The sequence below is a fragment of the Typopeltis vanoorti genome, chromosome 16 (genome assembly GCF_054136105.1).
Source record: "Typopeltis vanoorti isolate ZY-2024b chromosome 16, IOZ_Tvanoo_1.0, whole genome shotgun sequence".
Taxonomy (NCBI): Eukaryota; Metazoa; Arthropoda; class Arachnida; order Uropygi; family Thelyphonidae; genus Typopeltis; species Typopeltis vanoorti.
In genome coordinates this window covers 57,294,036-57,318,288 of record NC_143564.1, presented here as the reverse complement: position 1 = coordinate 57,318,288, position 24,253 = coordinate 57,294,036, and the positions used below count along the sequence as shown (strand labels likewise).

The following is a 24,253-nucleotide window of genomic DNA, read 5'->3' as shown; positions in this document are numbered from 1 at the left end:
CGAGATTACTCGTAGTGACCTTGAAGATGCAGGTGATACGAGATTACTCGTAGTTAGCGTATGAAACAAAATTCTGCCTGATAAGCCAGCTATGAGATTACTCGTAGTGACCTTGAAGATGCAAAAGTGCTTGGCGTACGGGAACAAACTATACTTGAGAAGTGTGGCAGCGAATGTGTTAATGATGAAAAACTGAAAGTAGAAAGATTCATCTACTTGAGAAGTGTGCAACACAGAGATGACTGGTCTAAACATGATATTGAAGCATGCACTGTATAGCAACCGTTGCTCTTCAGAAGTTACAGCCACTTTGGAAGGACAATAAAATACAGCTAACTACAAGACTTTCGTTGACATCCTCGTTAACTGTTTTACTATACGGATGCGAGTTGGAATTGCTAAAGAAAGTTGAGGAAGGCTATTGGCCTTCGAGGTGAGGTGCTACAGAAAACTTTTGAAGATACCATACATGACACACGTGACCAATGATGAAGGAAGGAGGAAAATCTGCTCAACTGTCAGAATACAAGAAAACATCACCCCTAAAATACATTGAAAACATCTCCAGTGGCTCAGGGCCATGTGATTAGATCAAATAATTTCTCTAAAATAGCACTAGAGGGCTTGACTTTTGGTATAAAACACCATGGGCAACCCTAGAATCACTTGGATTCTAGGTTGCCCAAGAATTCTAGAAAATGGACTAATTCTTCATTCTCCAAATTGTTAAGAAATCCCAAGACAGAAACATATGACTGTTACCTTTATAATGCCCCAAAGGTCTATACAGACTATGGGTGAAGAAGTTGTAACTATTAAAAAGAAGATTGCAGATGCTAAATCTCTTATGTCAGATATATGTTCCTGTCAGCATACAAATGAAAGTTCCATTAGATTCACAGAGAACTGGCTTAATACAAACCTTCAATATAATCATATAGTTTTGAACTGTCGGCATTTTCCTGGAAGTCATACAAGTCAGATGAGTAAATTTATACAATAGTTTGAGATGATGGCATCAATATAATTAAGGGATGTAATGATGCTGAAATTGTAAGTGTTCTGTGTTTTATTTATAAGTTGCAATTAGCATGGACTATTAATGCACAAATATCAATTTCAAATTTAATGGCAATGATTTGAAAAATAGAGGCACATTTTAATCATCCATTTGCTACATGATCAAAATTAAAAGATATTCACACTGAATAAAACATCAGCCACATAAAATTAGTTTAAGATGTACCTGCAAATTGCAACTGGCTTTAATATGCTACAATGAATAATACTTAAACAGAAAATAGCATTAAATATCTCTGCAGCTGACAAAATTTTAATACATTAAGTTCAAATCAGTGGTCTGTAATCACCGCTGAATTTACTGGAGCCTTTAGAGCAGTGGTTCTTAACCTTTTTTGCTTGGCACTCTCTTTCAACTATTTGTATAGCCTGGCACCCCCTGCTCAATTTTATATTAGGGCAGTGTTTCCCAACGTGGGAAGATTTGAATATTTTGGGGGGAAATTGGAAAATGATGTTACATTCGTCACCTCACCACCGATATAGTCAAAAAATCACCATTGTCGGCGATAAATTGTCGATGTTGCCATTTACTAGTACAGCAGTCAATATAAATACAGTATCAAGAACTCTCAGAAAAGCAAAATGATGAGTCTATTAGAACTTAACTCAACATACAAGGAACAATGGTATGGCTTTGTGATGAGACAGAAACGAAATACCGAAATGCAACTAGTTTTGCAAAAAATTACTATTATCCTTCCTGTCGTCATATTTAGTTGAATGTGGCTTTAGTGTTGTAAATGACTTGTTACTAACGAAAAGAAATCATCTGAATATCACAAACAGTGGGGATCTGAGATTGAAATTGACAAAATTAGTATCTCGAATAAAAAGTCTTTGCAGCAGACATCAACCTCAAGGATCACATTAACTTGGATTTTATTTTCCCGAGTTAAATTTGATTTATGTTTTATAATATACAAAGTGTAATATAAAATTTCATTGAAGAAAGTCAAATTAAAAACAATTTTACCTATGTGCCTTTTTTTTATTTAAAGTACCTATTTATATTATACTTTTTCAGAACTTGGCCGACTATTATGCTAGAGGGGAGGAGGAGCATCAAAATCTTTCAGCCGTTGAAGTGGGGCATGATGAAAAAAGGTTGGTAACTACTGCACTAGGGTAATGACTCAATAAGATAATTATAATATATTATTAGGCAAACCTAAATTACAATCAACATATTTGAATTGATAGTTAATTAAAAAGTAATGACTTTGATACAAATTAATTTTGTGCCACGACACTGAATCCTTTCTCGACCAAGTATAAAGGGAAAAGCAATGAACAGTAATTTTATTTCTCGTCAAAGCTGAGGATACTTGAATTGCATGTTTGGCTAGAATCTTTCATATCCACACTGATGAAACTGTTCTTGAGCTTCAAAATCATTTTGTAAGTCAATAAATTCTTCATACAAATTTGGATAAACAGAAGTGACATCAGAAAAAAAAGGGATCTACAATCCAATCAGGTATTTTAAACTCATCAAAGTCTTTGAATCTGATCAAATCTTCTTTCAGTGTCAGAAGATGAGAACAATACACTCCAAATTTGTATCTAATATTAAATCATCTATTATTTATAGGGAACTGCAGAAAATCTCATCTTGCACTACTCTGCTTGCAGAATGTTAATTTGCTGATAAAAGCATTTATAATTCCCTTTGCTTTAATAAGATTCATGTTGCTTCCATGCAATTTGATGTTACCCTCATTTAATTTAGTGAAAATAACGGAAAGATATGCGATGTCAACCTTTTCCTTTTTTAGACCATTACACATGTTCTCATTAAGAAATTCCAAAATAGTATCATAGAGATCATTAAAGTGTCGCACACAGTTTCCATTTGAGAGCCATTTAACTTCAGTGTGAAGCAAAGGACGCTCAAATTCTTCATTTTCATGACAAAGTTTCAGAAAAAATTCAGGTATTTAATGACTGGGCTTTTATTTTATTCAACTGCTTTAATAACATACATCAACAAGTCTTATGTAGTCTCTCACTAAGATGTTTTGGAACTAAGTGCTATCTATGAAGAATGCAGCGAAGTGAAAAGATATTTGGAACTGTTTCTTTTGAATATACTATAAATCCACGGTGACGACCAATCGTATCTGGTGCTCCATCAGTTGCACAAGAAATAATATTTGTGAGGGGAATGTTTTTAGCATTAAAAAAGTCTTTAACAACCTCAAAAACTGTAGAACCTTTTGTGTCTATTTTCAGTTGTTCAGCAAATAGAAACTCTTCAATACTTTCATTAGTATTTATATAACGCACGTAGCCCATTAACAAAGCTTCATTGAGTTGCAAAGAAAATTCTATGATTTTTAAATCATCAAAGTTTTTTTTTTTTTTTTTTTTCAATGTCCTTTACCATTTCGTCAATTCTTGTTGATACTGAACTATTGCTGAGAGGAATCGGCAACGTCATATTACCTGGGCCAATCATTGTATCGAAAACTTCATTTATAGCCAGTAAGATGAGTTTTATCAATAGTATGTGGCTTTCCACATTTGGCAATTAATTTTGAAAGTTTGTAAGATACGAGTCCCTTTGTTGCTTTGTATTGTAACCAACCCTTTAAGTCCAGGACGATTTTTAAATTTAGCCTTTAATTTGCAAAAGTACTCCACATCCTTTTTTGCTTTATTTGGATGCTTTATTCTTAAATGCTCAATCATTCTTGAAGACTTCATTCCTTCGTTTGAGAAAGTTTTTTCATATATTAAGCACATTGATAACTGCTCCTTATTTATAGATGGAATAGCTCTATTTTAAATATTCATTTGAATATTGATGACTTGTTTTTTCACTCATTTTAATACACTACAGTGCTACAGAATATCAACGAAGTGCGCCACACGATACCACAGGCTAGATGTAAACTGCAAACCAGGATTGTCAGATAGAAGTGTTAGGAAAAATAGCAGATAAAGCTTATAAAAGTAGTGGATTCTGCCAAAAATAGCCCAAATTATTTATTTTCAATGTAGAAACTTCAGACCAAAAAGGAGCCCAATTACTTAACTTTCAATGTAAAAATTCTAAAAAATAAGTAGTGAATAAATTTGACCAGTATTGCCAGACATACAATATTCTGAACAGTGTTGCCAAACATACAATATAAATAGGGATGCTAGATTAAATACGGAATTTTTTGCTTTTAGTATATTAGTAGTATTATAACGCTTACTGCCCCCTTCAGCATTCACAGCGTCCCCAGGGATGAGCTACTGCCCAGTTTAAGAACCACTGCTTTAGAGAATTACCAAAACTACGAGATGAAATTGTGCTTTAATTTTGAAAGTGCTCTCAAATATTGACTCTAAAAACGTATTTATCTAAAGATGAAGATAACACTTTTTTCAGAGTAGGAACAATGAAAAAAATTAACAGAAGATTTGATATTTTATTTGAAAATAAATATATTATTTCAACAATATTGTATTCAAGCTAGCATTTTTCAAGTCAGACAAAACTGATTATGTTAAAAGCATTCTAATTACTGAGAAATCTGAATCTGATTCAGAAGTATTATGTGATGAAGAAGTTGATAATCAAAAAAATGAGATTGTTGAGATTTCAAAAATCACAATGATAAGAAAAACAAGAGTAAATTGTGGCAGTGTTTGACGATATCATCTCTTTTCTTATTGCCATTCAAGTCAAAAAGCAGAATCAACCACAGAAAATTATTAACAATGAGAAGATGACTGTGTATTTTAATGAACCATTGTTAAAAAGAATTGATGATCCATTTTGAAATCGACTGAAAGCTGTGCTGAAAGAAATTTTCTTTCAGCACAGCTACTAGCATATGCAATTTTTTTTTTTTTAGAAACTGGAAATATTTATGAAGAGACTAGAAGTAGACTTTTTCCAAAAAAATGCTTTCTCAAAGCTATGTTAGAAAGGAAAAGACTTTGCTTTTTGATTATATAAGTCACTGATAATTAAGAGAAATAATTCTATAATTGTATTTTTAAATTTAAAAATCAAATATGAACCTTTTGCAAATGAGCAGCACATCGGAGTGAAAGGAAAGGCATAAATGTAAATAGATTTTTTAATTATGGGTGGTGCAATTAAGTTACTCTAATGGGGAAGAAATTACACATGGCATTCTATAACCTCTAGTTACACTTGTAAGAAGTTATCCACCACCCACCCAGAACGGAGCTCTTCCTTCTGAGGGGGGGGGGGGGTTGCAAAATGTAACCACTAATACAGTTTTTGTATATATCATTAGCCAAACATTAGCCTCCTATTAGCTCAAAGCAAAAGGGACATGTTACAAGGTCAACACACCCACTGCCAGAGATGCACAACACATGCAAAATACAGCCCCGCCTAAATGTGTTAATGAGTATATTTTATTCAAAAATATTTTCTGTTTCAAAACACTATTTGTAAAATTTAAATCAAAAATTTTTAAAATTTAATTCAGTATGTTTCAGCTGAAATGCAAATCATGCTTTGGGCACATCTCTAATAAAGAGATTATAATAATAAAAAGGAATTATAAAAAATCAATCTGATGTAAATGAAAACTAATTTTTCTATCTCGTTACCCAAGATGAATAGTTATTTACACAATTTTCGTGCAAAATAATTTAATAACTGGTATCAAATAAAAACCAATGAGGACAGTATGCAGAAGATAGCGTTTCAGGTTTGATATCTAAGAGGTGTGGGGAAGAGAAAAAAAAAGCAATGCATATAGATTCCTGATATCCAATTGACAAACCAAATAAAGTTTCCAGTGTCAAATGTACCACAAATAATTGGAAGCACTATCCCCCCCCCCCTCCTCCCACCTGCACTGGAATATTTATACAAAAGTGCATAAAAATACAATGATACATAATGTAACAAATATGCTTGCTCTATACTCCAGTTTTTCAAGGGAAAAAAAAAATTCTATTTTGTGCATCTGAATATATATCTAAACATTTATATGCAGGTTATAATAATTTACCTAAAGCAGAAGAATCTTTGGAACTCTCTAGAAATGCAGAAGGAGATGGAAGAGCTAGAAGTTTTCTTGGAGTTGGTGAAGGAAGAGATAAGGATCTCTTCATAATTTTTTTTGTCATATTTCTACCAGGTAATGGTGGTTTCCCACCTGGAAATAAATAAGATAAATATTATAAAGTTAATATACTCTATATCATGGTCAAAGTGATTAAGTTCATATCCAAATTTGAGAATAAAACATATTTCACTCTTATATGAAAATCATATGGGTAAATGTTTTTATATATTTATCTATTTCATACTTAAACAGTATAATTCCAGTAGTACAACACTTTGCAGACAATAAAAATTAGTTAATTATGCTGATGCTATATTATCTGACCTAATATATAAATGACAAAGGTTGTGAAACAATGTTATCTGAGTAATAATGCCACTGAGGTTTCAATGCATATATCAAATGGAAGACTGTGTTAGTCTTTGTTTTAAAGGGTATATGATTTAATATTATGGAATAAGTAATAGAAACATTTAATATCTATATCAATAACGAAATGAACTACAAAACTACCCTACATCAAAGGCATAACAGATAAATTGGGCTCCCTCCTGAAACAACACACAATCAGAACTGTATACAAACCTCTAAATAAAATTTCTACCTGCATAAGACAAATTAAGGATTGCCTAAACCCTCTCTCCTTCCCTGGTATCTACAGCCTCCCCTGTCAGTGTGGAACTTATGTCTCTATGCAGTTGATCTTGCAATACTGTATACAGGAGGTAACAGAATTATGATCAACTTATAAACAGTTCTTTTCAAATGAAGCTGCTTGAGCTACTAATACTTCTAATTTTAAACAAAATGGTTTATTTTGAACCAATGGTTCTAAACTTTAATTTATGTTGCTACGTTTTATCCACTTGAATTTATGATAACAAAGGAGTTATATGTTCTAATCACATTGTATGTTTGGTATATCCATGTTTATTGTATGTTGATATATGCAACACAGTATGCAATACATGTTTCACAAAACTAGTTTCATCACCACCTGGAGGCATTGATGCTAGATTTCAAAGAAAAACTTGAAACTCGATATGCAAAATGCATATCAAGTTTCAAGCTCAAGGATGAAAAACCTTGAAGCAAGTCCAATGCTGATGGATATCTCAACATATGTGCAGTACTTGTTGCACAATAAGCTGATACCAGAGGCACAAACACTAAGTATTTGTGTTAAAAATGGTTAATGAAAAAAAAGGAGAATGACAGTTTTTAGAATATATTAATTTATAAAATTACATGTTTACTTAATTCTAAAAAAAAAAATCTTCAATTGTTATTAGATAAGAAAAAGAATGTGAATGTGGTTGTTAGTGCATTTGTACTGCAAAATTCCCTCTGCCCTTTCAAAACCTTAGCCTCTGGGGCAGAATGAATTTTGTCCTCAGGACAAGCACTGCACCTGGAACAACAGGATCTACTCACATCATTCCAACAAAATGGATACAACAAAAAAAAACTAGCCCAATTCCTTAAAAAGAGCAAATCTCCCAAACCAGACTACACATACACTTATCTTTACCCAACATCAAATAAGCAACAGATAAACAGGGCTCCCTCCTGAAATGACACACAACCAGAACTGTATACAAACCTCTAAATAAAATTTCTACCTGCCTAAGACAAATTAAGGATCACTTAGACCCTCTCTCTCCTTCCCTGGTGTCTACAGCCTCACCTGCCAATGTGGAACTCAATAATTCAGACAGACAGGATAAAGTGGTCTTTCTCTATGGCCTACTACTTTGGACAGGAGAAAAGAACACAAAAAATACACCCAGAATGGAGAACCAAATGTGGACTATCTCAACATGCCATAGAGAAAGGCCACTTCATAAGATGGAAGAAAGACAAGCTGCTTTACAAATCCCAGTTTAAATTGGAGAGACTGTTCCTGGAAGTGGCACAAGTTCTAAAAAAGCCGGTTAACTGTAACAGAATGGACGGCAAATTAAAGATACCAAGAAATATACTTGGTTTAATCCTTTATCCAAGTGTCAGCAAACTAAGTTTCACCTGAGGTATTTTCAGGACTGGGGCAACTCATATATAGAAGCTTTTCCTTAATGCATAGCATTATATATACTGGTAAGAATATGTGCTTTGCATTATGGGATACTACGACAAGTGATATGAAGTCATAAGCTTCTATATGGCTGACTGACAGTTATCAAAAAGTGGTATACGGGGGATCCAAGTCTGCAAGGTTTAAGGTAACAAGTGGTGTACCACAAGGATCAGTGCTTGGTCCACTGTTATTCATTCTGTACATTAATGATATTGGGAAGGATTTGACAAGCGACATAGTTATTTGCTGATGATGCAAAGATAGGTAGGTTAATCAGGAATGCTGCTGATATGCAGTCTTTGCCGAATGATTTGAATAGGCTGGAATTGTGGGCATGGGAAAATGGGTGTCAGTTCAATGTCAGTAAATATAAAGTCATTCACTTCGGCATGATTAGATATCTAATGTCCTATTATATTGGTGGGATTAGGCTAGAAGAAACTGATGAGGCTAGGGATCTTTTGGTGTTAATAGATAGGAAGTTTAGAAGCCATGTGGCAAAGATTGCAAATACAACTTAAAAGATATTTGCAATGCTGAAACGAACATTCACATGTAAAGATAAGGATGTTATTTTGCCTCTTTATAAGGCCTTGATAAGGCCTCACTTGGACTATTGTGCACAGGTCTAGTCTCCTGGTTTTCGTTGTGATTATGATATATTGGAGAAAGTACAAAGGAGAGTGTTAAAAATGATATCAGGATTGTGGAATACTGATTATGAAGACAGATTGAGAATTTTTAGACTGCAGACACTAGCAAACAGGAGAAAGAGGGGTGATATGATTGAGACTTATAAACTTCTGAAAGGGTCATACAGGATTTCAATTAATGGAATTTTTCAATTTATGAAGGGTGGGGAAAGGATGAGAAGGCATCCCTGGAAGCTGAGAATGAAGGCTGCCAAGAAGGGTGAGAGCAAGATTTTTCTCTCAGAGGGTGGTACATGATTGGAATGGACTGCCATTGGATGTTGTGAGTGCAAGCAGTGTGAATGAATTCAAAAATAAGTATGATAGCTGGTGTGTGTGTGTAGTATGTGGCCTCCTTCGATGAGTATCTAACTCCTTGGAGGTCTCTCTTAATAATAATAATAATAATATATGAGTTGCCCCAGTCTGAAAATACTTCAGGTGCAAGGTGCAAACTTTGTTTGCTTACACTTGGATAAAGGATTAAACCAAGTCAACATAGAATGGACAGTATGACTTTAAACTCTGCACTATCTACCCATCAGCATTAACAACAGGAATCACCACAAAAAGTGCCACTGTCATCCACAAACATACACATGACTGTTCTTGTTATCCAGGTCATTTTAGTTTGTCTTCACTGATTGTATAGTGTTAAACTGCCTCTAATAATGCTAGCCTAAGCTAGCAAAACACTGGCTGTAAATAATTAATTTAAGCTGGTAAATTATGTTTACATTCCAGTGTCTATGTAGTTTTATGTTTCAGAAACTTCAACATGAATACAGTATAACCAGGTGAAAAAATAGGAGACTTTAGTTGCAATGCACATCAATGTGTTTGTAAGACCCTCTACATTATCTATTAAACATTCTAAAATTGAAATTTAAGTAAAAATAATAGGCTGATTGACAGGGACAGTAACATTTCCCTCTTAAAAAAAAAAAAGTTATATTTTGAAATATGGTATACAACAATTATTTTTATAATACAATTATAATAATAAAAAATGATTTACAATTAATGTAAATACAGTATGACTACAAATGATTTGAAGGATTACAAAAATTTATTTCTAAAAAAGTACAGTTCACTCACTATAGTAAACTTGTAGGGATCACAGCACTGTGCCTAGATCTGAGAGTTTCAGAAGTTTGTTATAACAATGTTTATTATAGTGAGAGTTGACTGCAATACACATAAAGTTCAACTGATATCACTGTAAAAGCTATTTTTATTCTGTACTTGAATTTTCACTTTTGCAAACAGAATATCACACAAATAAAAAATGGCAATCAACCAGAAAAAAAAGCATTTTGTGTTCCATTCTATAAAATCTGTGAAACAATTGTGATTAGTAAGAGGTATTAATAATTTGGAAAGATAACAGCTACATCTGTAAGAAAAAGGTTTAGATAGATAGTTTCTGTACTAGCACTCAATCAAGATGTTCTGCAAGCTTCAATGAAGTCCATATGCATGGCTAGCCATGACCTGAATGTGCAAGAGCAAACTTTATGGAAAATTCATAAACATCCATTTGGTGCTACCAAATGCAACTGTTGCATCATATTTATTTATTTCTGAAGTATTTCTGTCAAATATCTATTTCAGTGAAGAAGCAACTCTCCATCTTTGTAGAAAGGTTAACCATGGCTGAACAAGTAAAAGCTAGCTAGTGTAAATGTCTTGTGCTGTAATCTGATAAAGTGTACAAAACCTTCTTGGGGGGGGGGGGGGGATAATTACAGAAATGTTAAAAATGCTGTCAATATGGACTACCTAAAATTCATAAACAGAATGTGCCATTATGCCCAACTGTAAATGCTGGTGATTCACCTACATACAAATTAGATAAACATTTAGCAAAAGTGCTTTCCCAATATACTGGCAATACTCATTCACACATAAAAAAAAAACTCAGCCCACTTTAAAGTCAGTATAGAAAAACCTCACATTCCAACACTGATATTATGGTCAGTTTTGATGTCTCCTCTCTGTTTACCAATTTCTACACTGATCCCATACATGAGAGGTTAAAGAACCCATAAGCATATCAGTGGTGTGTGTGAGATGCTAGAAGATAGAGAAAAAAGTTTATTGACATTTTTCTTGAAGAGCTGCATGTTATAATTATTTGTGAGTACTTTATTAGGAAAGCTGTTCCAGAGGTAAATGGAGTAAAAAGAACAAAAAGCTATTGGTCAGATCTGGGTTAGAAATAAAACAGTTAATCAAAAGGCCAGATACCACAGATGACAGGTCTAAGACCTCATATGTCTGTAGGAGAATGAACTGATCGCATGCATGGAGGAATCATAATAAAAATGGAATACAGTATTAGAAAAGAACTTGGCATTACCAGCACTCAAAAATGTGTGAGCAGAGCTAATCTAAGGTAGAGAAGTATGATAGTAACTTAAACAAAATGATAAAGTTAGCAAAACATGTAATGGATACCACAATGGCAGAAAAATGACCAAGAGGAAGACTCAGATCTAGGCAGAGTGATGCTGTCAGTAGTGCCTTAAGAAGAGTGCTTCTCTACCAGCATACCATAGCACAGTGCAATGTGTTGTTAACAAGGGCACAAACAAGTGTGCAATGGAATATTTATGGATGTGTATTTTTTTATTCATAAAATCATTAATAAATGGCTTTCATCAGTAAAATATTTGTTATTGTAATTTAACAGCAAACTATAAAGCAAACATAGCACTCAATTTACATATATTCAATGATAAACAGGTGTATACATTTTTTTTTTAATTTATTTATTTGGAAATGGTCAATAGGTAAGAGTTTATAAGGGACATTAGATGTAAAACCTGATATAACAGTTTGGGATGATGTTCAATAAAAATATATTCACATTCTTGAATGTGTTTCTTTTATCAATCCTGCATGAGAGATCTCAAGACCTGTAATATAATTGTGCTATGTGCATGGGCAAGTAATCTGAAGAATGGAATCTAGTTGGAGATTGTATTCATAGGAGGAAAAGAAGACTGCAGAAAACAGAGATATATGGAATAAAGAGAATGAGAAGTTGATTTACTAAATTTGGAACTGACCGTATTATGAATGTTGACTAGCAGCTGCCCATGTGTGTAGATGACTAAAGGAATGGTAGTGGTTAGTTCAGTGAAGCAGCATCTGCAGAAAGAAATATAAACAGAAAAAACAATGCAGAAACCGTGTCTATGGGAAAGTAATTGGATGGGCCGAGTAGGATTATGATCATCTGTTAAGTGAAACAGCTCTCTTCTGGATACAATCGTACATTCTGAGGAAGGTTTCTGGTGCACCACACCTAAATGTGAGACAATAATTCAAGGTCTGTTGGATTTAGTGTTATAAGTTGAGCAGGTGAAGTAGTATGTTTATGCCATGATAAGTTAGATGCAAAAGACTGGTATGACAGTTCCTAGAGGTGATACACAATGGGTGTTAGTTTTACAGCACAATCTCTTAGTTCAACTGCAGGGATATGATTTCGTTTTAGAACACACGTTATTAGTGCAACTGGAGAGAGATCATTTGAGTCAGAGGACTTATTAGTATGAAGGCTGAGTATTTTTCTGATGTTCTTCTAACAAAAGATTGAGAAGGCATACTGAAGGTGGTTTGTGGAACAGGAGATTTGCCTTGGTTGTGTAAACAACAGTCAGAGAACAGATGCCAAGAGGTCTGCCTTATCTTTGAGAAATGTTGCTGTTCTTCTATCCCAATAAAAGAGATGGAACCAGAGCAAGATAGAAGTTTTGCCAAACAGTATTGGCAGGGACCAGAAGGATTGACTGCCATATGAAGAGGAGACAAACTTAGTCATTTGTCTGCTTTAGGTTGGTTGTTTTTTCTGCAGTTTTTATGGGCTGTAGTGAACTGGAGTTTTTAACTTGAGCCACTAAACATATGCCAAAATTTTTGTCTCTTAAAAAAACTTTCTCCTGCCTGTCAACCTGTTTGATCAAGTGGTTAACACATCCACTCTCCAGCTAATGGGAGGTGCAAATCCTGCCACGAGCTGGGATATTTATGAATATCTTTAAGGTAGGACATGAATTTCATTGTCTGATGTGCAACTGCTGCCTTGCTTATTGGAGGCTTGAAATGGCTTGAAAAATATCTGGGTTTAGTCTCTAGAGCAGGGTTATGAATTTTGAATAAGAACACAAAATATCAAGCAAGCTTTCAAATATTTTGACTACACCTTCTGACAGCAGTCAAAATCAGCATCTAAATTATATGTAGTGTTGAGCACATGGTTTACTAATATAGTTTGTCCATTTTTTTGTTGCAAATCTGCCAGGCAGTTCATAAGAAGTGTTCGCATTTGGCAATGTGTCTTGTATACTCCAGGTACTGATCATGGGTGAACATCTTGGGAAGATTGGATAATGGAAGCTAGTATTATTAATTTATAGAGAGTTTGTGATTGGAATTTATTGAGTAGTTTCAGTTTTTCCAGATACTTCTTTAATATAAGGAACTGCAACTGTTTTGAAATAATTAAAAATGTATCCTAATTCTTTAGCTTTAGCTCGGTATTCTAAATAGTGGTAGTTAATGACTACTGAATACTGGAAGCATTAATTAAAATAATTCAATTAATATTTCACAAAAGTCAAAGTGGCATCATGAGGCAGTTCATGTTGCTTACCCAGTGTTGCTTACCCAATGCATTCAGTGTTGCATTGGGTAAGCAACACTGAATGCAGAGCAAACAAAGGTAGACCTAAAGTCCTAAATGGTGCCATCTGGAGGACTAGATGTGATGTGTATGGCCACTGGACTGATGACAAGCATTTCCCAGCTTTGAAGCATCCAAATTTGTTGAGCTTTGGATAGCTCCTTAAAGCAGAAATTGATTCCAGGAACAGTCTTTCAAGTTTTTTTTTTTTTTTTTCAAGTCTATCTTCTTGTGGGTGTCCTGAGTGGCCATAGTACTGGAACCAAATGTAGTTTTATACTTAGAGACCATCATGTTGGATGTCTTGTCTGTTTAGCTATAATAGGACAACTTATAAATATGTAAGACATATACATCATGCAGGTCTCTAGACTGTGGATATTTGTTTCTGAGGGAAACAGATAAGGGATGCCATTTCTTGCAAAGTCTGTAGATGGTACAATATGATCAAAATCTTTAAGATTCTGACAGTTTTGCAGATGTGCCTGATTATATGAACAAAAACTACCCTACCTACTTAAGGAGATCATTCTATCTACTGTTGTTTGGACTTAGACCTAACAGCATACAGATCAAAACCATTTGCATGTTCCTTAAAAATGTCACCTCCTGACTTAATCAAATTACTAATAAATTACAACTATACAATTCCTGATCCCTCCCCCACATATATGGGTAGGCAAAGTCTACAAACAAAATTTGCCATTGCATCCAGCTGTGGATGGCACTGATTTATGTAACTACAAATTAACTAAACACTTGGCAAAATGCTCTCCCAATATACTGGCAACACTGATGCATACATAAAAAACTGTCCATTTGAAGTCTGATATAAAAACCAGTGATATAATGATCAATTTTTGATGTCTCCTCTCTATTCATCAATGTTCCACTAAAAGACACCTTGAACTTTATCAGAGCTGAATTTTCTTCTGATATCTCAGCCTGTTTCATTTCATCACAAACTCAAGCTATTTCGTTTAGTGAAGGAAACTCTACAAACAAATGGCAAGGAGAGACATGGGCTCTCTACTTCTTCCTCAAAGTTAAATACTTCATGGAGACCTTTAAAGAGAAAACTATAAACTCTGCTCCACACTGACATACTCTTTGGCCATACTATAGAGATATGTCTCCATCTGGCCACATGGCTGATGCTTTCAACTCTAACTCTAGAAAAAAGAAAAGTCAGTCCTCTGCAAACCTTGATTACATACCAACTTGATGGATTCTTGGCATTATCTGTTTACAGAAAACTAGAATACACAATAGTAGATACATTCATTCATTTAACAGTAATATCACCCACTTCTCCTAAAAATATGGAATTATAAAAAAACATTGTTCAACAAGGAATTGATTTGTTCTGATAACAAATAATGTCCTCTACTGAACTTGACCACATTCCCAACATCTTGCCCAATGGCTACATTCCTCACTAAATCCCACCCTTTTCTGTACACAAGCCTGATAATTCCACATGTACCCTGTCTTAATTGAAAATTCTACACCTTTAGCCACCTCCCAAGTTAAGACCCTATGATCACTCTCACCGATTGGTGGCAATGTGGTCATATTTGTTACAGCCAAATCCTCAGATGTAATTACTAGGTCAGCACTCTCTGACCCCTAGTATTTTCCATTACATGCTGTCGCAGATAGTTATCCCTTAATAACTGCATAAAATCCAGTTCCTTCCTTCCGTGTGTCCTCTCCTCACTCCAATCAATGCGACCATAGTTGAAATCTCCCATAATAATCACCCTCCTTCCACTCATTTCTTCTATTTGCTTGTGCATACTGTCACCACCATCTTTTCCATCACCTGGTCTATAGCAGCACCCAATTGTATATTTTGTTCTGCTAGCCACAATCTCACATCAAATGGCCTCAAATGTGCTCTTTTCTCTATCCTGCAATTCAACTTCTATTCTCTTTGGCTACAGCTCATCAGCTATCATCAACAATACTCTCCCCCCCCCATTTTATTCTCCCTGTCATTCCTGAACACACTATACCCATCACATTCAATCCCACTATTTATATCATCTACAGTCAGCCATGTTTCACTAATACCTATAACCTGTGGTCTGGAAGTGCCAACCATGGCCAAAAACTCTTCCTTCTTGTTCCTAATACTCCTAGTATTAGTGTACATGAATTTAAGACCCCCATTAGCCCCAACCCTACCTTGATGCCTTATATTAACTATCCCACTCAGATTTGTTGTCCTTATTTGCTCTGGCATATTATATTCATTCTTACATTCAACTGCCTCCATAAGGACTGTATATCTACTCCCCCCTTAACAAATCTAGTTTCCCTGAATTTGCAAATCCACTACATTCAGCAACACTTTCTCAAGTCTTCTTACACCGTAACCATTCAAATGCAAGCCATCCATCTTATATAGATCCTTTCGCCCATCAAACTCACTCCACACATCCACAAATTCCACACCATTCGTCATACATAACCCACACATAAAGTCATTCGCAATTATGGCCCTCCTTTTAAACATTTCACTGTCACCATGGCAAAAGACTAATCATTCTAACTCTCTCACTCTTTTCTTTTGCTACCTCAAACAATTCATTCAGGTCTTCTATCATTTCCATTTTATCTCCTTTCAAATCATTTGTACCTGCCACAACAATAATTTCTTTCACCCTTTCCTTTTGCTCTCTAATAGACTCAGTTACGTCCTTTATGGTCGCACCAGGCTGGTATGATTTTGTCAAATCCTCTACTAACACACCTCATACTAACGAGTCTCCATACAGCACTCTATCCTTCATTTTGTTCATGTTCACATTCATACGTCTATTTTTCCTGTCATACCTTTTATTATTGGTTGGTTCATTCAGTCTACTTTTGTTCATGCACTCTAGCTGCTGTTTTGCTCTTTCTATCTCACTATTCAACAACGCGATCTCACTCAATGCATCTATCTCATCTTTTTTATTCTCTGAGAAACCATTTATACTATCATTCACACTTTCTACATTCACACTCTCACAATTTTCATGTACAACCTTGCCGTTTCTTGTCATATCCCTATTTCCTTCATTCTGAAGGTTGACAAAAATATCACACTCACGATCCAAAATACACTTCAATTCCTCATTCTCCCTACATTTTCTACACACATTCAATCCTTTATTATCATCTAACCACACTCCGACCGCACTCCGCAAAGCGTACATTTCACAGCTAGTACACTGACTCATTTCTTTTATACTACCGTTCTTTGATAAGGATGGCGAACCTTCATTACTGGCCGCCATTTTCCTTCGCACAGGTGCCATACTTATTTGCAACGTGTTTTGTCAAATTATACGTTATAACACATCAAAAACAGACGCACTAAAATACGCAAGGCAAACAAAACAAAACTACACAATATTAAGTAATTTGTATCGATAACTGAAAATGATACTTATCTTATCTGGAGCTTGCACGAACACTACACATTACGAATTCATCTAGCGGCGACTTCATAACATAGATTATGTTATAAAACACTTTAGTACACTAACCACGCTAATAAAGCTCCAATAATATACCAAAATTACACACTTAAGTCCATTACATTGAATCCAAAACATCAATAAATCAACAAAAATCACAAATCTCTCAGGAGCTCTCCGATAGCACGTCCGTTCACCAGCTAGCCTCGACTAATACCCATTCAAATACCCATCTGGAAAGTATGACAAGCTTAGGAGTTTGATTGGTTCAGTGCCATGGCATGTACAACTGCAACGACTAGAAGCTGATAGTCCATGGGAGGTAGTTAAGAAGTGCTTGCATGAAGCAATGGCTGACTGTATACCTAGAGTCCGAATAATAAATCAAGTAGGGGTTAAATGGATGAATAACACCATTAAGCTTGAGCTGCAAAAAAAGAAACAACTATGGAGGGAATTTAAGGAGAAGGGTGACCGGCAGGCACATGAACGGTATAAAGCACAGGCCAGAAGGGTGACGAGTGTGGTAAGAAAAGCAAAAAAGGATTACAAAAGAACATTGGCCATGCACGCTAAAGAGAATCCTAAACAATTTTTTAGATATGAAGCAAGTAAAAGGAAAAATGTACATGGCAGATTGATTTTAAAGAATGCCGATGGTAGGGAGGTAACTGAATCAGTTGAGATAGTTGAGTTACTGAGTGAGCACTTTGCAAGAGTATATCATCCAGGTGGTGACATTGCAGAAACGAATAAACCAGTAGATTATACGGGAATTGTGGTGAATGAAGTGGAGGTGAGTAGTCTATTGCATAACCTCAATGTCAATACATCTGTGGGATTGGATGGTATACCAGCTCGTGTTGTACGAGAAGCAGCTAAAGAATTGTCAGTACCCTTGACCATTTTGTTTAATTTGAGTCTCAGGTCTGGGTTAGTCCCGAGCGGGTGGAAAGAGGGGAAAATAGTTCCACTGCATAAAGGTGGTTCCAAGACTGCTGTTGTAAATTACCGACCGATTAGCATATCAGGAATCATTGTCAAGGTCTTAGAGAAATTAGTCAAGAAAAGAATACAGGATTGGATAGATGAAAATGGGATATTGTATGGGGACAACATGGTTTTGTGAAGGGTAGATCATGCCTCAGTAACTTGCTCACGTTTTATAACACAGTGACAGCTGAACTGGATAGGGGTAATGGGTTTACAGTGATACTACTGGACCTTGCCAAGGCCTTTGATAGGATACCACATGGAACCCTAATCAGTAAACTGGAGCAGATGGGTATAGATATAGGGTTGGTGAGATGGATAGGAGGGTGGTTGAAGGATAGATATCAAAGAGTGGTTTATTCAGGAGTGGAGTCTAAAAGACGTCTTGTGGCTAGTGGAGTGCCACAGGGCTCTGTTCTTGGACCACTGCTTTTCAATTTGTTCATCAATGATATTGGAAAGGATCTGAGAGGAAGTGTTCACTTGTTTGCTGATGATGCAAAGTTGGTTAGAGCAATTGTGAGTGCACAGGATGTCAAAATTTTACAGGATGATTTGGATAGTTTGGAGGACTGGGCTAGGAAAAATGGATGTCAATTTAATGTGGCAAAGTGTAAGGTTATGCACTTTGGGGTGAAAAGAATAGCAGCAGTATATCGCATTGGTGGAACCATACTCCAGGAGATTGATGAGGCCTGGGATATGAAGTGTTGGTGGATAGGGAGTTGAAGTTTAGGGGTACATTGCAAAAGTAACTAAAACAGCTCACCAAATCACTTGGCTTCTGAAAAATACTTTAACATGCAGAGACGAACAAGTTGTTGTTCCTCTGTATCGAGCCTTGATAAGACCCCATCTGGACTTCTGTGCCCAGTTATGGGCACCAGGGTTTCTTCGTGATGGGGAGGAAGTGGAGAGGGTCCAGAGACGAGTGACCAAGATGATAGCAGGTCTGTGGAATGAACCTTATGAGAATAGGTTGAAGATTTGTGGGTTGCAGAAATTGGACGAGAGGCGAAGGAGGGGTGATATGATTGAGACATTCAAATTACTGAAGGGTTTTTATAAGATTGATCCAGAAGATATTTTTGAAAATATGACTGGTGGCGGGAGGACTAGGGGCCATGCATGGAAGCTGGGCAAGAGCGTGGTTGACAAGGGTGTTAGAGCTAGGTTCTTTACTTGGAGAGTGGTAAATGAGTGGAATAAGCTTCCAGAGTCTGTTGTGGGTGCTACGACCGTGAATGAGTTCAAGGCAAGGTATGATAGATACTGTGTGAATGTTGAATAGTTGTTCTTGAAATGATGTTAGGGCCTCCCTCGATGAGTCTGTCGACTCCTTGGAGTTTCCCGGAACAATAATAATAATAATAAAAGTCCATCCCACGTTGTTGGGGCACATTGAAAAGCTAACAAATCCTAAAAAGATAACATGCTTGTGACCACATACACACCACACAAAAGACAAGCTGCAGATCCTACACCCAGCTGGAGCATACAAAGTACTCTAGTTATAAGTTGTCCTACAACAAGCCAGACAGCCAACATCAGAATCTCCAACTACACATCAGTCTGTAAGTCCTGGGTGGCCACCACTGGCCACTCAGGACTTACAGATCACACTTTGCACACTCACCACAAGATATGCTGGAAAAAGACCACCTTACTTCACCATAACAAATATAAATACAACTGACTATTACTGGAATCTACTTCTGCTGTAGGAAACTAACCACATCTCAATACATTTGGATATATGACTCAAAACTGCCTCATGGGAAATGCTCATCCTCAGACCAATGGCCAAAAACACCCAATCCAGCACACTAGGGAATATTATTTAGGACTGTGCCTACCTATGTTGGCTCTGCTTCAGCCTCACTTACCAAATTTAATTCCTTTACATGTATGCATATCTATACATTATTTCCTGATGCCAATTTGACTTCAGCAAAATATGTTAATTAGTATAACTATGTTGTGATATCCTGAAAATTCGAGTATGAATAATCAAAGCCTGACTACCAGAATCCATGTACTAATGTTCTTATTATGCAACACATTTGTACAGGATGGCAGTGAGAATTAATGTTCAGGTATCTGTTGGTATAGGTGAATTTTCTGTGGATATTATAAGATGTAACCATCTGGAAGTCTTGTAACTAACATATTCATAAATGGGACAATAATGCAGAGGAGCTTAACTCTTTTTAAGTTTCCATAAAAAATTTGCAAGTGGTGAAGAAGAAGAACAGAGGTGAAGAAAAGCATGAAGAATCCATTGTTATGCTTTCACAATTTGGAGATAATTTCTTTTTCTACACAAAATATATTGATTGCATTAAAACAAAAGATGGTGGTAATATCAGTTGGGAATACTTTCCTAATTATAGTTTAACGTTTCTCTAAGCAGGATATTTGTAAATAGGTATAACAACAAACTTACTAATAAGTTGGAATCATTTAATTTTTTTCGGTTAATGACTTGAAATTTTTAATGTACAATGATGTACTATTAGTAAGTTAATGTTATGTCTGTATTTACAAACATCACACTTAAAGAAACCATAATTTAGAAAAAGATCATCTCCTGATATTACAGTATACTCGTGTTTTATAATATAATTTTTTCCCTCAAATTGGATGTAAAAAAAAAAAATAGCTTCAAATTGAGGGCATGACAATAGGCTCCTTCTGTCACTACTATCAATTATTTTTTCATGGAAATTTTTAAAACGCACAGGTCTCCTCCCACTAAATCTCTCCCTCTAGCTGCACTATATGATGATATGTTTACCATTTGGTCACACAGTGCAACGTATCACATTCACACTTAAATTAACCAAACCCTAGAATAAAATTTACTTCAAAAATTGAAAACCAGTTTACCATTTTAAGGTACATTAATTATCAGAAATCAGTTGGTTATCTCTTATACCATCTACAGAAACTCCACAGATACTAACAGATAACTGAGTATAATTTCCTGCACAAATGTATGGCATAATAAAAATATTAGCACACCAGAGTTAGACCTATATACTTAAAAGATGGACCTTAATCCCTCAAACTTTAAAATTAATGCTTGCATTCCACAAGGCATTCCTTTTATATAATAACTCCTTTTTCCAGTTGATTACATATCCAATTCACATTTTTGCTGATAACAATATGACAAACTTTGTAATTTTCAAGAATATCAACTTCCACAACCTTTTTTTTATTCAGTACTGATAACCTTGTTAATTTCAATGGTAAAACTCAATTCTGTCTTATATCATGCCAAAAATAAAATCCTTTTTCTTACAGTCTTACCTTGACAATACTCAAAATCTCTAGATAGGATGAAATTTCTCATCTTGGAATTATTCTAACCTCCAGTCTCTATTGGCTTAATCATATTGCAAATACCATCACAGCCTTCAAAAAAATGCAAAGAAAGTTTTCACTTCATGTAAGGGTTACTTTATCTCTGAAGCTTTGAGATTTATGATATAAATCTCAAATTTGTCCAAACAATGAGTAATGTTTTCAAATTTTGAATAGTGCCCCTTTTGAGCTCTCTAAAAATATTCAAGTATAGAAGAGAGCAATCAGGTTGATTAATGATCCACCTCTCACCAATTTACTCAACTCTTCAATACAGACATAAGTTTGTGCTCCTTGCATTTTTAAAAATATATCCATGGTCACCATCACTAGAAATGGCATCAATAATTCTGCCCTCTTCTAATTCTGTTAAAGCACATTCTGCAGCTATTCAATGCTTCTTCACTGTTCGACTCTAAATTTTTCTCTCTCTCTCTCCATTCATTCATTCCACTTACAACTGTCTTTTCGTACATGCTCTTATATGTTTTCTAAAGAGTGACATCTACAGGTCTTCAAATATAACGTTGACAAGTTGCTTATTCTGCAATTTTCTACTGATCCATGATATTTATGTTCTATAATCTCAATGTTGAAAAATTCTTCAAGTGTTACAAATTTAATTTTTAATGATTTTAATTTTTAGTCACAGGCCTTTACAAGTTGAGACAACTTGTAAAGTGGTCTCAACTTTTTTTTTATGTGGGAAAAGTAACAAAATATTTGTTTGACTACAGCACTATTTTTAAACGACCAAATGGCAGCGAATTAAACATAAAAAATTGATTTTATTTGCATTTAGAAACTAAACTGCTCCAACAACTGCACTGCCTCAATAAATTATATCTCAGTATTACTTTCTCATCCTGTAGAAAATGTGACCAGAATTTCCATTAACTTTTTTTAATTCATAGTGTCTATTACATCCTCTAGAAGGCACTTGCATACTTATTTATAAACTAAACCAGAGACATTTTCAGAAAAGTGTATTTATAAAATTCATATAAACCTAAAAAATAAAGTAATGGAGCTGTCTATAATAATAATAATGTGCATAACTCACAGAGATCGTCTTCAAAAAGTGTTTCAGATGAAGTAGACATTACTGGTTGGAAGCAATAAGTTTTCTCCCTGTCACCTGTTGATATATACATATAAACAATATACCTTACTGAAATGAGTTAAATAGTCATAAATTTAGAAAAATACAAAACATAGTTATATATTATGCATTCATATAAGGGGAAAATATTTTGGAAATGGTGAGGACAAAGACTAGTTAGATCAACAAAAGCACAGTATTTAGATCAAAGGAAAAATTTATGCCACCTTCAAAGATTAAAACTTTTGATCTTTGACAGGCTGTGGATATGAATTACACCATTGTAAATATTAAAATTTTTTAAATTTATACAGAACAGTGTGTAAAATATGTTTCAAGCTTTCTACTAGTGATAGTACCATAAAAAATTATATATCTGTAATATAACATGTATACTAGGATGAATATTGATGTTTTCCAATCTCTAGGCCAGTACAGAACACGTTCTTCCAAACCTGTTGACAAATTTCAGTCAATATATTCACTACTCATTCCCAGCTTGCTCTCAATGATTTGATTGACACTCCACGAGCTCCAGGAACTTTTCCTATAGAAAGAAGTAAAATGAAACTTAAGAGAAACAAAGAAAAGGTTAGATAACTTAGTGCAGATTTCCAGATACAGGCTAGGAAAGATAAGGAAAAATAACAAAAGGTGCAAGGAAATTGAAGAAAACAATATATCTGCTTAGAAAGATAAATGATGTTACAGGGAAGTATATCCATAGATTATGAGTTGTAAAAAGCAATTGGGAAAAATGTCTGATAGAAGAAGCAGCAGTGAAAAAAAAGAGTATGTAGAAGATTTGTACAAGAAAGATGATAATATTAAAGGAGAATTTGTTAAGGAGCACATGATAATGAAAAGTGAAGTGATATCAGCAATGGAACAGATGCCAAAAAGAGAAGCTTCTGGAGCTGATGGAGTGTCAGTGGAATTATTAAGAGCAGCTAGGATGAAGTAGTAAATATACTGGCTTACAGATCGGAAAACATTGGTATTTATCCCAATTCCAAAAAATCGAATCTTAGAGACTGTGAAAATTATTGAACCATCTTTAATTTCACATGCAAGTAAAGTTATACTGAAAGTGATCCAACAAAGGCTGGAGACATATGTGAATAGAGAAATGCCATAAGAACAGGCAGGATTTAGGAGAGGTAGAGGATCTAGACACAAGATAGCAAACATGAGATGGATTATGAAAAATTAAAAGAATTTCAGAAGGAAGTATTCATCTGTTTTAGTGATTATAAGAAAACTTTTGATTGCATAGATCAGAACAGACTGTGGATTGTAATGAGATCAATGGAAATGCCTGAGCATCTAATTCTTTTGATAAGATAGCTGTACGATGGGCAAGAAGCTTCAGTAAAAAGTCTTTGCAGAAACAGTGTTCAAGTGAATAATGGAGTGCAGCAGGGTTGTATACTATACTATTGCCTTTTTTTAATATTTACAGTGAATATGTTGTGAGATGGCTAACTTAGACAAAGACTCAGCTGGATTGGCAGAAAAATAATATAAGATGTGCAGATGATACAACCCTCATGGCAGAAACTAAGGAAGATCTGGAACAATTGATTCTATTGATTAAGAGAGAAAGTAACAAAGCCAGGCTTAATTTAAACATCAGCAAAACAAAAGTGATGGCTTCTGGTAATTCAAATGAATTTATAATAGAGGGAGATAAAACAGAAATCATTGTAAGTTATGATTTACTGGAGTT

General features: G+C 35.0%; 1 protein-coding gene across 1 annotated transcript in view; it reads right to left on the bottom strand.

Annotated features, from left to right (window-relative positions):
- Positions 1 to 24,253, bottom strand: part of LOC150098039 (torsin-1A-like) — a 71,524-nt gene that overhangs the window by 19,320 nt on the left and 27,951 nt on the right. Inside the window, exons 3-4 of the mRNA XM_090406408.1 lie at positions 22,486 to 22,560; positions 6,072 to 6,218 (exon numbers count right to left, since the gene is read on the bottom strand). Coding sequence (XP_090262534.1) covers positions 6,072 to 6,218; positions 22,486 to 22,560 — 222 coding nt within the window. The remainder of the gene's footprint in view (positions 1 to 6,071; positions 6,219 to 22,485; positions 22,561 to 24,253) is intronic.